The sequence below is a fragment of the Mytilus californianus genome, unplaced genomic scaffold (genome assembly GCF_021869535.1).
Source record: "Mytilus californianus isolate M0D057914Y unplaced genomic scaffold, xbMytCali1.0.p SCAF_3, whole genome shotgun sequence".
Lineage (NCBI taxonomy): Eukaryota > Metazoa > Mollusca > Bivalvia > Mytilida > Mytilidae > Mytilus > Mytilus californianus.
The window spans coordinates 105,824,420-105,839,177 of NW_026262679.1; the positions used below are offsets into that span (position 1 = coordinate 105,824,420).

The following is a 14,758-nucleotide window of genomic DNA, read 5'->3' on the forward strand; positions in this document are numbered from 1 at the left end:
TTACCAAATTTAATTTTAGTTTAAAAAGAAAGATATATTTCATTTTTTTTTATTTTTAAACAAAATTGACTGTGGGATTTATACTAGGCGGGTAGCGATGATGGCAATTTCTTTTTATGATGATGAATGATGTTCCAAGACCTATTTAAGGATGATTTATATGGTCGTATTGACTAACATGTGAACTGGAATTTTAAATGATGCAGCTCAATTACACATTAAAAATTCTTTTCCACTGTTCTTAAATTTTTGTCGGATTTTAGTTTATTACCCACGAGGGGTTCCAGTTAGGTTTGTCTAGTTTGAATAGAATCTGAGTTTAAATGTTTACGTTTTAAATAAGGTAGTTCACAATACTAAGGAGTTTTATTAGAAGAAATAATATGGAATATAGAGGTCCCGAATTCATATTGCTATTGCTATTTTCAGAGTTCGTATACAGAAATGTAAATAACTATTGGCTTATAATCTTTTGTTTCTGACGCGTAGACTGCTCACCTTTTCGGAGCGCTTGAGGTCAACCTTGGTTTTTGGTGGGGTTCGTATTGCTCTGTCTTTTTCAATATAGGATGCTAGACACATAAACAACAGGACAAAGCAAAAATATAACCCTTTATCCTTTTTGGCCTCTTCGACTATTTAGGTTCTTATACACCATTTGCTTTCAAATATTTGGCTTTGAGAGTTCCTGATAAACGTATATCTAGAAAAGCGCTTTGGACGCATAAAATTTATAAAGTGTTGTTTTCATTTTTTATCTATTTGAAAGAGAGAAAAAAATAAAAAAAATCTGCTGGAAAAAAATCAATTGGTGTTACATGTATGGAAAGAAATGATTTTTTAAGTGTATCAATAAGTAGTGAATTAAAGTAAAAAAGAAAATGATAATACATGTATTTTAGCAGACATGTATTTTAGTTGTTTTTTTAAAAATTATTGAGAAATTCATTACTGTGCGTATCGCTGTGTGTTTCTTTTTTGTACATTGGTTAGAGGTAAAGGGGGATGGTTGAGATCTAACAAAACATGTTTAACCCCGCCGCATTTTTGCGCCTGTCCCAAGTCAGGAGCCTCTGGCCTTTGTTAGTCTTGTATGTTTTTTAATTTTAGTTCATTTATATGTTTTGGAGTTTAGTATGACGTCCATTTTGACTGAACTAGTACACATGTTTATTTAGGGGCCAGCTGAAGACCACCTCCGGGAGCGGGATTTTCTCGCTGCGTTGAAGACCCATTGGTGGCCTTCGGCTGTTATCTGCTCTTTGGCCGGGTTGTTATCTCTTTGACATATTCCCCATTTCCATTCTCAATTTTATTGGTTTCTTGCATCATGTTGTGATTAATAAATATTTGAAAAATTTAAAGTTTGAGAGGCGATAATCCTTGATGTTTTCTGCTTTACTCAATAATTCGTAACCCTTCAGTTTTTTAACAGCTTTGATATATTGTCAATTCTTTAGTGAAAACATCTGTATAATAAAAATGTTGTTATATTGAATTCCACCAGCGCCGAACATCTTTGATTTAGACATACTTGAATAAATGTAGCAGAAGTTATTTATTCGGGAATATCTATAATATTACAGACACTAGTAAACTAATTTTGAACTGAAACTGTCAATTTGAACAGAACAGCTCATTTGCATGTCATGTTCAGTCTTACGGATAGTGAAATGTTTAAACAATTCGCGTGCATTCAATGAAGATTTGTTCAGTATATGTTCAGTAGCAATTATTTACCTGTACAAAACAACAACATATTGAATTGTCTGATAAGGTAATGAACGGTACTGGATTGACTGTTAAGGTACTGAATGGTTCTGAATTATCTGATAAGGTACTGAACGGTACTGGATTGACTGTACACAAAATGTATGAACAGAACTGAATTTACTACAAGTAAATTTTTGTTAAAACAACTAAAACTTTTAACAAGACTTAATGTTTTCAGTTTTAGATTTTTCAGCTGATGTTAAAATCAAAATGACCGTTTAAGATTAACAATCATTTACTAATGCAAGTAACAAAAGAGAAAGAGCAAGTGCAAATATCAATATATTAAGTTATTAAAAATCGTTCAAAAGATGATATGACCAGCGAGGTACCGGTGAAATCTGGGAAGGAGCACAAGTCTTAAAAACTCTGCATTTTTTAGATGCAAAAAGGCCATACGTACAGCGCACCTATTTCATAATCAAATTCTAGTCAATGAGGTTCATGGAGAAATATTAAGTCAACGGAATTTTTCCCTTAAGTTCCAAGATATATTGTGTAATTAATCAACTAGCTGGACAGGTGATTTAGCACCTGTGGAGATGTGCAACAGGATAGGGGACATCTTTTTATCTTGTTTGACAAGAGATGAACAGATCGCTATGACCTTTTTCACCTTTTCTTATTCTTTTCTTGATATGTGAACATAAACATACAGGGAAAGGTCATCAGAGTTGGAAGGATATATCTCATTACCCCCTGTTAGGAATATGAGTTAATCTTTGAAATAACACTGGGAGATTAACGGGATGTTCTATGAAGCATAATATTATCAATATTAGTATTTTCAAATATTTTGACGTATGTGTTAAACTTCTTTCTTTTATATATATATATAGTATTCATCCCAGTATCTAAATGATGGTATATCAGCCTATTGGATCATCACAATTATCATTTTCATTAATATTTTAAATTTGTTTTCAAATACTTTTTTATATTTATTCTATAAGCCATTTTAATCGAAATTTCATCACTTATACAAAAGAGGGACGAAAGATACCAGAGGGACAGTCAAACTCACAGATCGAAAACAAACTGACAACGCCATGGCCAAAAATAAAAAGACAAACAGACAAATAATAGTACAGATGACACAACATAGAAAACTAAAGACTAAGCAACACGAACCCCACCAAAAACTGGAAGTGATCTCAGGTGCTCCGAAAGGGTAAGCAGATCCTGCTCCACATGTGGCACCCGTCGTGTTGCTTATGTTATTACAAATCCGGTAAGTAGTCTAATTCGGTAGGTCACATTCGTGAAAAGGGAAGAGTATTGTAGTTACGACATAAGGAACAGATCCGATATCATCTGTGAAACGGTTATTCCATAACGGTCAACCAACTCGTGATGGCGTTCGTAATTTACGAAGGGATGATTTCAACTTCACCATTTGGAACTCTTGGTTTAATAGCTTCCTTGTGAGCAGCAATCCTCTATCAAGGAAATCAATATAGGAAATACAAGCCCGGGAATATCGTATCAATTGGGAGATATATACTCCGTATGCAGGCGCTGCTGGAATGTTGCTACATAGAAATGGAAAGTTTACCATTGGGAAGCTGAAATCATCCCTTTTGTCGTAAAGTTTTAATTTCAACCGACCCTCATTGTCAATTTCTAGATGTAAGTCAAGATATGAGGCAGACTTAACTGTATCTGTAGTATCCTGTATCTCTAGTTCGACGGGATAGATTCGTTCAACATAGTCACCAAATTTTGTATTATTTAGTGAGAGAACATCATCTATATAGCGGAACGTAAAGTTAAAGGATACTGCTAACTTCTTATCTTTCTTCCTAAGAAGTTCCTGTATGAAGTCAGCCTCATAATAATAAAGAAACAAGTCGGCAAGAAGAGGGGCACAATTGATCCTATTTGAATTCCGACTGTCTGTTGAAAAACACATCCTCCAAACGTAACAAATGTGTTGTCAATCAAGAAATCAAGCATCTTGGTTACAAAGTATATGCAAAACATTATAGCGATTAAAATAAAATATATTAGATGCAAATGACTTTTTTTATACAATACTTGAAATAATTTTTTGTTTTGTCTTCCTGTGACATTTATCTCAATGGGGATAAAGATGCTCTTTTAAAAATCTGAATAAAATTCAGATCTATCGTGACTCGCGTACTCGTCTGAGATTTAAGTATAATAGCGAAATCACAGATCTATAATAAACGTATTTACGCTTTTGGTATTTAGCTATATTTTGCCTCCGAATGACCTTAGATCTACTCCGAATCACCTTTTGACGTCAGACAACAATCATTTTTTAATTGTGACGTCAAATGTTTTGAATAATGATGTCAAAGTTTACGGGAACCTGTGTGATTTTACGTAATGGCGGACAAATTTGCATACAAGTGTAAATACGTCTATTTAGTTCATAGATTGATCTTCTAAAAAATATAATTCTTGCTATTATAAAGTGAATGTGATAGAATAATTCCCTTAAATTCTAAAAGCTTTCTCAAAAATATTGAAATATTTAATACTACCAATTTTTCAAGGTTAATGTAATGAAATCGGAGTTTTTCAAAGTTCAAAAGTTCAATTAACAGAAAATATTTGGACAACCCGGTTGATACTTTGTATTTTTAAGTCAACATTTCAAGCAAAAAGGAAAAAAAAAGTCAAGATTTACAAGTCAACATTTTGAGATTTTTCATCGCAATTTGGGATTTTATTAAGTCGAAAGTCTTTAGAATGTAAAAGATGAATGTTCAAAGAGTAACTGTGATAGTTGTATAGTCATTTATTTATATAACAAAAGTGGTAGTACAGGAATAAGAACAATTAAACCATTTCAATAACCAGTATTCATATATCTTGTTTCCATGCTTATCATCGTATGAAATATTAGATTCAAATGCAATGTACCATGACTGGTAATTTCTTGTTTTTTTAACAGGTGCACAGGAAACAAAGATTATATGTTTGAAAAAAGATACCAACGTTATGGTTACTAATGAAAATTGCGATCCTCGATTGAAACCACAGTCACAAGTGCTAAAATGCAATTCCAAAATATGTCCCCCAAAGTAAGTATATATATCAGCCCATTTTCAGTTTTCGGATAGGTTGGTAATTATTTATTGGAACAAGAAAGAAGTCTGTTCTTATTAATTGCACGCATATACTTTCCCTGTGTACGTAAAAAATGTATTCTATCCAGTAATGTTCAAGTATAGTGTAGTTGGGAAATTACTACACGCAATTCTTAAATGTTCGTTCTTATTTGTTGAACTATAATAAGTCGTACGAACATCAGCTCCTCAAAGTTCCAATTTTGTTTTGGATAATTAAATATTATGACCTTAAGCTTCACTGAAGAGACATTGATAGTCGAAATGCGCATCTCACCAGCAAAGTTTGTACAATAGATATAAGAAGATGTGCCAATGAGACAACTCTCCATCCAAGTCTCAATTTGTAAAAGTAAACCATTATAGGTCAAAGTACGCCCTTCAACACGGAGCCTTGGTTCACACCAAACAGCAAGCTATAAAGGGCCCCAAAAAATGACTAGTGTAAAACCATTCAAACAGGAAAACCAACAGTCTAATCTATATAAAAAACTAGAAACGAGAAACACTTATAAACCACATCAACAAACGACAACCACTGAACATCAGGTTACTGACTTAGGACAGGTCCAAAGAAATGCAGCGGATTTAAACGTTTTAATAGGCGCCAACCTTCACCCTAACCTGAAACAATAGTGTAACATCACAACATAGAAAGACACACTATAAAATATCAATTGAAAAGGCTTAACTCAATCAAAAGACATATTAACAAAAACAAGTGAACATACACTGAACGAATAAATTTGATATATGACACAATGTAAATACAAAATTAATAAATGAAGGGGGTGAGATGTAAAACAAAATCAGAAAGACAATCATAACCTTGGATAAAATGCCGCCAAATAAAATAACGTATACTGGTAAATAGAATAATTTTGTTGTAAGGTATACATGGAGTACGAAAATATTTTTTATAAAATAAATAATTTTGTTGTTCATAGTACGAGAACAGAAGTGAAAAGTTTATCTTCATACCAAACACTTATCAAAGGTGGTATATATTAAAAAATAGTGGGACGAGATATAACAATAAATAAGTAGACATTAAATAACAAAAATACATTACAAATTGTATCATCAGGTCAAATTAACACGAAAGTACGATTTGAGAGTACTCGCAGTTACTGAAATCTAATTAAAAGCAAAAAACAATTAATAATGAAAATCATGCATCAGAGATATATAAGCTATAAAATAAGGTTTACTCCACCATTTTCTACACAAGGAAATGAAATGCCTGTACCAAGTCAGGAATATGACAGTTGTTTTCCATTCGTTTGATGTGTTTGAGCTTTTGGTTTTGCCATTTAATAAGGAAGTTTCTGTTTTAAATTTTCCTTGGAGTTTGGTATTTTTGTTATTTTACTTTATACATTGTGGGCAAGTGTAGTAAAATTAGTTTCCTTTCCTTTTGTTTTGATAGTTGGGAGTTTGGTAACTGGTCGGATTGCAGTGCAAGCTGTGGACAAGGGATGCAGACAAGACCAGTGCTGTGCAAACAGTTGATAGATTCTGAGCTACATTTAGACGTCCCAACTTCTCGATGCGATTCAAGAACCAGGCCGGAATCAGCAAGGAGTTGCAACACAAGACTTTGTGCTGAATGGACTAATGGGGAATGGGGAAAGGTTTTTATAAATATCAATGCCTTCAAAACTGTTTTCATTGAAGTTTAATCAGTTTTTACTAAAAAGGGGAAAACACAAAATGCATAAACCGTCTTTTAGCCGCATCTTTTATTTTGGTCATTTAATAGTTTAAGAAACCGGTGTGTGTATACATTTTAAAATTAAATTAACAAAATATGCAAATCATGTTATTTCAAAAGCTAAAAAAATTGAAAGAACTTTTATCCTCTTGTTACAAGCAAATTGAATACAACTTCAAACGTTATAACAAAGGTAATCATTTAAAGAAATATTTGTTCCACGTATCATTTAACCAACATGTATCCTTTACAAATTTAACATTGCGAAAAAAAAACAAATCAAAAAAGTCACTTTGGTTACAAAAAGACATATAATCACCATTTTGTAGAAAGTTTTTTTAAAATGTAAGTACAACGCTGTTGCAAATAACATTGTAACAATATTTTACCATGATAGTTCGGTTTTTTAGTGTACTGTGAATTGTGGTCGGGGACAGCAGGAACGAGAGGTTTACTGCAAGCATGTAGATGGCCAAAATACTACAGAGTCAACTTGTATAGGTTCTAAACCACAAACGGTAAAGAGTTGTAATATGGGTGTTTGTGCAGTTGGTTGGTTTTACTCAAAGTGGTCAAGACGGGTAAGCTTTTGAAACGTATATTGCTCATTAAATATGAGATTTCTGTTGTACTGTGTTGCTGGGTTGTGGTCTAATGGACACATATTCAAATCCACTGATATTTATTTTATATATATTTTATATTTACTTATTTAATGACATCTTAAAGTGTCGTAGTATTACTCGAAAACTTTTTTGATACTTTTTTGTGGTATCTTTTTTTGAACTATAGTACTTTATTAATTTTGAGAAGTATTTAATTACATCTTATGGTTGTATACATAAATGAAGATAACTGATATAAATGACTTTACGTCACCCTTTGTATAGCAAAATGGTATGGATTAAAACAGTATTAAATTGTTTAATATTTGATATATTATGATATATAATATAGTGATACCTCCTTTTATAATATGACTTGACAAAGTATTTTTATTTGATAGCTTTGAATGTGACCACATAAAAGTTACAAAAACATCAGACAAATACAAATATGTCTTGTCTCTTTTAATCATTTTTCATTTAAAATCATCTTTGTTTCTGAAGAATGCGTGCACTACACCCTTAAGCTTGAAGACAGGTGCTCTATTACCGCCGTGTCATATGTATCTATCTCTCGGTCATAAAGTTATGTTTTCTGTGCGATTTCTATCTGATTTTAAAGAAGATAACTTATAATTTATTAATTGATTTATCGAAATGATAAATAAGATTTCCATTTAAATTGTTAATTTTACCTACTTGTGTGTTAAATATATACATTTCGACAATATTTTCTCCAGGGTGCTTTTACGGTGAAATTTTAAAATAAATCTATGATGAATCTTGCCCCAATTTTTTTAATAAGACAATTTTTTATCAAACCCAGAGGATAAAGAAAGTAGTAAGAGGTACTTTATAGATGTTAATATCTTGATAAAAAATATAACAGATGTAAATTTTTTGCTGACTAGTCTTTGAAGGCAAAATTATCGGTAGATAAAATAAAAAGATGCTGTATGATTGCAAGTGAGACAACTTTTCACCAACGTCCAAATGACGTAAATTAAAGTAACTTCAGGCCACAGTACGACCTTCAACAATGAGCAAAACCCGTACCATATAGTCAACTATAAAAGGCCCGGACAGACATGACAAATTGAAAAACAATTCAAACGAAGAAAAACATACCAACCCGGTTGATGACAAAACAATAAACAAAAAACAGCAAAAATGACTAACAGCAACCAATAACAACCCCTGTATTACAGCTTTCCTGAATTGAGAAAGGCCCATAAAGAATGTGGCGAGGTTTAACATAGTTATGAGCACCAAATACTCCTCTTACCTGGGACAGTGGTATAACAGCACAACAAAATAAAACTGCTCATCAGAGTGGTACGAAGCAAAACAAAAACAACTAACATGAACACAAACGATACAAACAACCGATTTTAAAAGCTAGTTAAAGCTAGTTCAAAGCCAATTACTAAAACAACAAAATCATGTTTTCCAAGACTAAAGTATCAATCAGTATACATCCAATGAAATTGAAACTTTGGATGGCGAATTTTCAACATAATGAACCCCTATAGCAAAGGTTATCAAAAAGTAATGCAGATTAACAACATTCCTCTGCATTTGGTCCAGTGTGATGAAAATAGGAAAAAAAGCAACGATCTGATTTTTTGTGATTATTACTTGACGTTCTTGAGGTGAGCGGTTTTCATGGGATACATGAAATAAATAATAATGCAATTTTTGCGGGGAAAGGGGTGTATAATAGGAAGGCAAGTAAGATTATTGGCACTTTCTCTAGTATGATTTTGCCCTCGCCTCTTTTACTGGTCAGAAATTCTAAAAAAGTAGTAGTGAAAAGTTAGAAAACAACTGATTTTGACAAAAAAAAACAAAGTAACAACAACTAAATCGATTATTTGTTTGTTGGGCTCATCCCAAATACTTTTATGATGACAAAAATTTTCTTGAGTCTGAATTTTTTTTAACTTGTCTACACTTTACTCTAATGTACCTTCGGAAACTCAAGGTAATGAGGGTTTTTTCTATAAAGTAGTTTTGTATGTATATAATTTCTAAAGGGACATAGAAATGTTTATATGCGCAGACAATAATTCTTAATCGAGTAATAACATGTTTTCACGTAGGCTGTTACAGATTAGTGTGACGTAACAAAATATAAAGTATAAAATGTCTAAGTTGTTGATTAAACTGATATAATTTTATGATATGTGCTTCAATGTTTTAACGATGTGTTTTTTCAGTGCTCATCTAGTTGTGGCACTGGATACGTAACAAGGAAGGTTTTCTGTTCAGCAGCAGACGGTGCGCCACTTCCTGAAAGCAAATGCTCCAAGTCAAAACCGCGGGAAAAGAGGCCATGTCGCAATAGGATTCCATGTGGCGGTATATGGTTTACGGGTCCATGGTCAAAGGTACATTAGTGCATAAATGTCACTTACAATCACTGGCAGGTTCAAATGGGTCGTTTTGCTATCGGTTAAAGTGAAAAGTGAATACTATTAAGATAAAAATGACTATGCATGAACCAATTTGTTTCTTCATAAAGGAGGAAAAATCCCCTAAAAGCAACTAACAATTATTTTAAATAGTTGATTCGAAATAACGATTTTGATCACTTTCATAGTCATTGAAACAATCTAACCGTCTCATTTCCTCATAAAAAACATGTAATTGGAGGGAAAAAATCACACATTTGTTGCTTGATATAAAAAAAAAATAAGTGAATCAGCAAAACAGTATGGTAAATGTGTTACGCATAATGTAATATTTTTTCTTAAAATTCTTTTACACAGTGCTCTGCGACGTGCGGAGATGGAAGGAAGAAAAGGGATGTAATATGCATGAAAAAATTAGGAGAAAAGCTCATCACTGTGGTGGGAGATGAAAACTGTTTATCAAAACAAAAACCAACAACAACTAAACCATGCAAAGATTTGCCGCCTTGTCAAGCGGAGTGGTTTATGACTTCTTGGTCAAAGGTAAGATAGATATTTATATCTTATTTTGAATGTGTGTTCCATTGTCATTGTAATCTATTGCATTTTTCATAGAAAAGTACGAAAACTTCAGTTAAAGAGAGGAAACATTATGTCGACTGCTTGAAATAAAGACATCTACCCAATGTTAAACTTTAATCTTTTACTTCAAAATTATAATTAGTAAATAATAAATAAATAAATAATAATTTGGTAAATTTTAAGCTTTTTAATTCAAAAGAAATCGTGCTTTAATATTCTCTTTTGTTTCCATCTTCTTTTTTTATGACTGACATGTTTAAATTTTATTTTAGTGTTCAAAATCATGTGATGCCGGAACAAAATCAAGGTTGGTGAAGTGTTTGGACGAAGATTTAAGTCCGAGTTCTACTTGTTCTGAAGATCACCGTCCGACTACACGTCATGTTTGTAATACTGATTCATGTGACCTTCCACAGCTCGATGAAGGTAAGTCCTATTAGTATCTCTATTTAACCAATGGTGTTTATAACATTGAAAAATATTAGGTCGACAATACAGAACTATCAAACTTCTCTAAATGTGGAATCAAAAATATATATCACGACAACAATACATGAATTGGAAAACATCAAAAGCAACATTTTAATTAAAATGTTTCTGTCTGTTTCTGGTGCATTTGACTCCAGGTATTTGAAATGATGTTCATTAGAAAACTATCATCATTCCATTTGACTTATGCCAACAGTAACATTTATTTTCATTTAGTAAAGAGAATACATGAAGGTCATCGCGGATGCTGCTTGCAGAGAACTTGCTGTACCAAGGACTCTTAATGCTCTTCTATAAAGTTTGACTGTTTTGTTTGACCGATTAAATTTTTGTCACATATGACCATGGATATGCTTCATTGGTCGTAGCCACAATATCGTCCTTACTTTATTTGTGAAATTGCCATCCATATTTAATTCATTCTAAGCAATGCTTGGTGCGAGCTACACGAGTTTAACAGGACTGTTTACCGTTTCGTAGCACACGAGTTTAGTCCCAGGTTTTGTTTGAACTCGTGTTTCTGAATCATTAGTTTTCAATGTAGAGTATTTAGAGATTTTTTTTTTATTCTTTTCGTACTTTTTTCATTTGGCTATGGTGTTATCTTTAACTTTGTAAATTCTTACATTTTTGCTTCACTAATGAAGAGCAAATTCGATTTAAGGAATAACAGTACTGTTTTTGAGAGTTGCCACCGTCAATTTGGGATTTGACGGTCGTAGCGCAAATGCAGTTTTACTGGCGACGCGGAGATTGTCGAATAATAAATAGTTGTGAACATGACCAAAATTTTAACACTTATGATCAAACCAAACATGTCTTCCTTCTTTCAGAGTATAAATGATAAATTTTGATATTATTTTTTATTACAGATCCAACTTGTATAGACAAACTACAAAACTGTAAATTAGTTCCACAAGCAAAAATTGAACTTTGTGATTATCCATTCTACAAGACTGCATGTTGTCGATCTTGCAAGAAGCGAGAACATAAAACACATTACAACAGAACTCATTCATGAGGATATACATAAAGTGTTCATTTACTGTGAGGAAGGTCTAGTTAGTTCAAGGATTAAAACAGCATTGTGAATGAGTGTTGTGATATTACTATGCTAGTGCTGACTTAATACTACAATGTGGAAAAGTAATCAAACTTTCCTCGCCGAGCTTAGTCATGATAGAAACATTATATAATACTTAAGTTGTAATTTTGTGTACAAACCACTTTAAAGTGCTTTATATGCGTTGATAAAAGTGTAGGGATATATTATGAATGCATGGTTAGAAAGTAGCTACACAGTCGCAGTTATAAATGTTATACAATGTACAGTAATGTGTATAATTATGGTTATTTGAAGCGTTAAGTGATTATTTTAGTACATGCTTTGTTTTTTACGTTTCCATTATTCTTTATCTAGTCAAGTATAATTTTTCTGAGTTCGCCGAATGGATGTTTAGAGAATTTCTCCTATAACAATAAGAGTTCTGTTAGTTTTCTATTTGGTGATTTTTCATCTAATTCATTGATTTTCAAACAACTTATTCTTGGATGCCAGTTGTAGTCTAAAACGCTGCAGTAAATATGTTCAAGAGACCCTTTTTAAATAATGTTCATTAGATGGTCGGATCGCATCTTTTCAATTAATAGGTAATAGCAGTCAATCATTGGAACAACACTTCTACCTATAATTTACAAGAAAAGCTGCAGAATTGAGTCTCGAGCATAACTTTGTTTAATAGTTTTAGATCCGATTTGGTTCAACAGTTCTACAGATATATATTTTTTTTTTCACTTTTGCATTTGGATCATAGTATACCCCATGAAACTAAATTTTGGAACAATCAAGAACAACACAATTTTAAATAGAAGAAAAGTTTCGTTTGGACATGTTGTGCTTGAATTTTAGACTTTGTTATTGCGATTTTATTACTTTATTTGATTGAACTCTAGAATAATAAATGTAATCTGATTTTTGTTTATGAAACAACAGGGTATGAATGTTTTAACATAACTATTCATATATATTATCACTTCTTTAACGAGAATAAACCTATTATGAAGTAAGTATATCTGAAATGTATTGGTATTATATAAAAGTTTATGCTAAGCATAAAACACTAGTGGTTGTGAATGTTAGAATCATCCATTTCCATTTTTCACAGAGTTCATCATCATCACGAAATACGTTTTAATAAAGGGCAAATTAATATATCGATAGGGCATAATTGATAAAATGGCGAACTTGTTACATGTAGCAACATATCGATACTTTGTTACTTTGTTTCCTATCTACCTCTATCACGTACATTCATAAGGTTTAGTGTTCGGCGTTATTTCTGTATTGTAAAGAAGACTGCAGGAATAAAGGTACTCCATATCCAGTTGATAGAATTTTATACTTTTGAATGTTTATCTTTTTATCTTGTCAATTAACGGGAACCATGTTGGTAGTCTTGGTTGTTTTCTCTTCTAGTAGTTGTGATATTTGAAATAATGATTGTTCCCTCCTTTTATGTATTTTCTAGAAAAACTTTCAAATAACCAGTAAATACATGTAATTCTGAAAACGTTTATTTTCAATTATTTAGCTCCATACTGATCCAACATCATTTTGTACAAGCTGCATTCAATGACCATTGATCAATTATATTGTAGTTTTGGGTTAAAAAAATATGTCTGATGTTGATACTTATACATCTGTGTATTGCCTTTCTCGATGTCTGGTGTTAATACTCTAACATCTGTGTATTGCCTTTCTCGATGTCGGGTGTTGATACTTTAACATCTGTGTATTGACTTTCTCGATGTCGGGTGTTGATACTTTAACATCTGTTTATTGCCTTTCTCGATGTCGGGTGTTGATACTTAAACATCTGTGTATTGCCTTTCTCGATGTCGGGTGTTGATACTTTAACATCTGTGTATTGCCTTTCTCGATGTCGGGTGTTGATACTTTAACATCTGTGTGTTGCCTTTCTCGATGTCGGGTGTTGATACTTTAACATCTGTGTATTGCCTTTCTCGGTGTCGAATGTTCTGTCCCAAGACACAATGTCAACACCCTTTGCAGATTTTTGTCTTTATGCATGCATGCCTTATTTTTATTGATATTGTCGATCAAAAGTTGTCATGTTGATTCAGCAAACTTGTTTTAATTTTCATCTAACATTCATGACAATCATGTAATATCTGTTGAATAAATGTGTTCAAAATATTTGTGTCAAATTATTTCCATAGATAATGTAATATACATGTAAAGTAATTAATATCTAAAATTGCATCTCCTGTTAATTATATATCATATCACTGTTATAATGTAACAAGTTTTGTAAGAAAGTTTAATAAATGACTTGAAAAATAAGCCAATGACCTATTGCAACTATACTACAAAATTTTATTACGACAAACGAAGATGATTTCAGCTTCCCAATTATGAAATTTCCATTTCTATGTAGTAACATTCTAGCAGCACCTGCATATGGAGTATATATCTCACCAGTTGATACGATATTCCAGAGCTTATATTTGCTATCACGATTTTCTTGATAGAGAGTTGCTGCTTCTAATTGAGCTATTTAACCACAGTTCCAAGTGGTGAAATTGAAATCATCCCTTCGAAAACATTACGTTCCTGTTGCTAAGTCTTTAGTTTTCTATGTTATGTTTTGTATACTGTTGTTTATAATTTTTCGTTTTTTGTGCTTTGACATTGCCAGTTTGTTTTTGACTAATGAGTTCTAATGTCCCTTTGTTATATTTCGCCTCTCTGTTACCTAGTCCGTTTTTTTTCAATTTTGTCAAAATTGAGGCAAATAAACCCCTTGTCACAGAAGTGATTATTTTCGGAGTTAGGTCCACATTAATTTTTGCTTGGGCCATATTTTTTTAAACTTGATTTATACATTTATATAGTATACCAAATTAATTTTTTTTTTATTTTGATACGTTCGGAGCACTTTTCTGGATTTACCTTAATTAAACTGCTTGAATACGTGATGATCTTTAAGACCAAAAGGGGCCTAAAACCGATGTATTATAGCCAAAACAATCTAAGGTTGAGGCATCTCTCGTGCGATTTAT

General features: G+C 32.2%; 1 protein-coding gene across 4 annotated transcripts in view; it reads left to right on the plus strand.

Moving 5' to 3' along the window:
• The window catches only part of LOC127735675 (thrombospondin type-1 domain-containing protein 4-like), a 98,389-nt gene extending 84,497 nt beyond the window's left edge, over positions 1-13,892 (plus strand). For all 4 annotated transcript variants that reach the window (XM_052245929.1, XM_052245928.1, XM_052245930.1 and 1 more), the window contains 7 exons: positions 4,697-4,826; positions 6,301-6,505; positions 6,996-7,166; positions 9,410-9,580; positions 9,962-10,147; positions 10,459-10,612; positions 11,548-13,892. In XM_052245929.1, coding sequence (XP_052101889.1) covers positions 4,697-4,826; positions 6,301-6,505; positions 6,996-7,166; positions 9,410-9,580; positions 9,962-10,147; positions 10,459-10,612; positions 11,548-11,696 — 1,166 coding nt within the window. In that variant the 3' untranslated portion in view covers positions 11,697-13,892. The remainder of the gene's footprint in view (positions 1-4,696; positions 4,827-6,300; positions 6,506-6,995; positions 7,167-9,409; positions 9,581-9,961; positions 10,148-10,458; positions 10,613-11,547) is intronic.
• Positions 13,893-14,758: the final 866 nt, after the last annotated feature.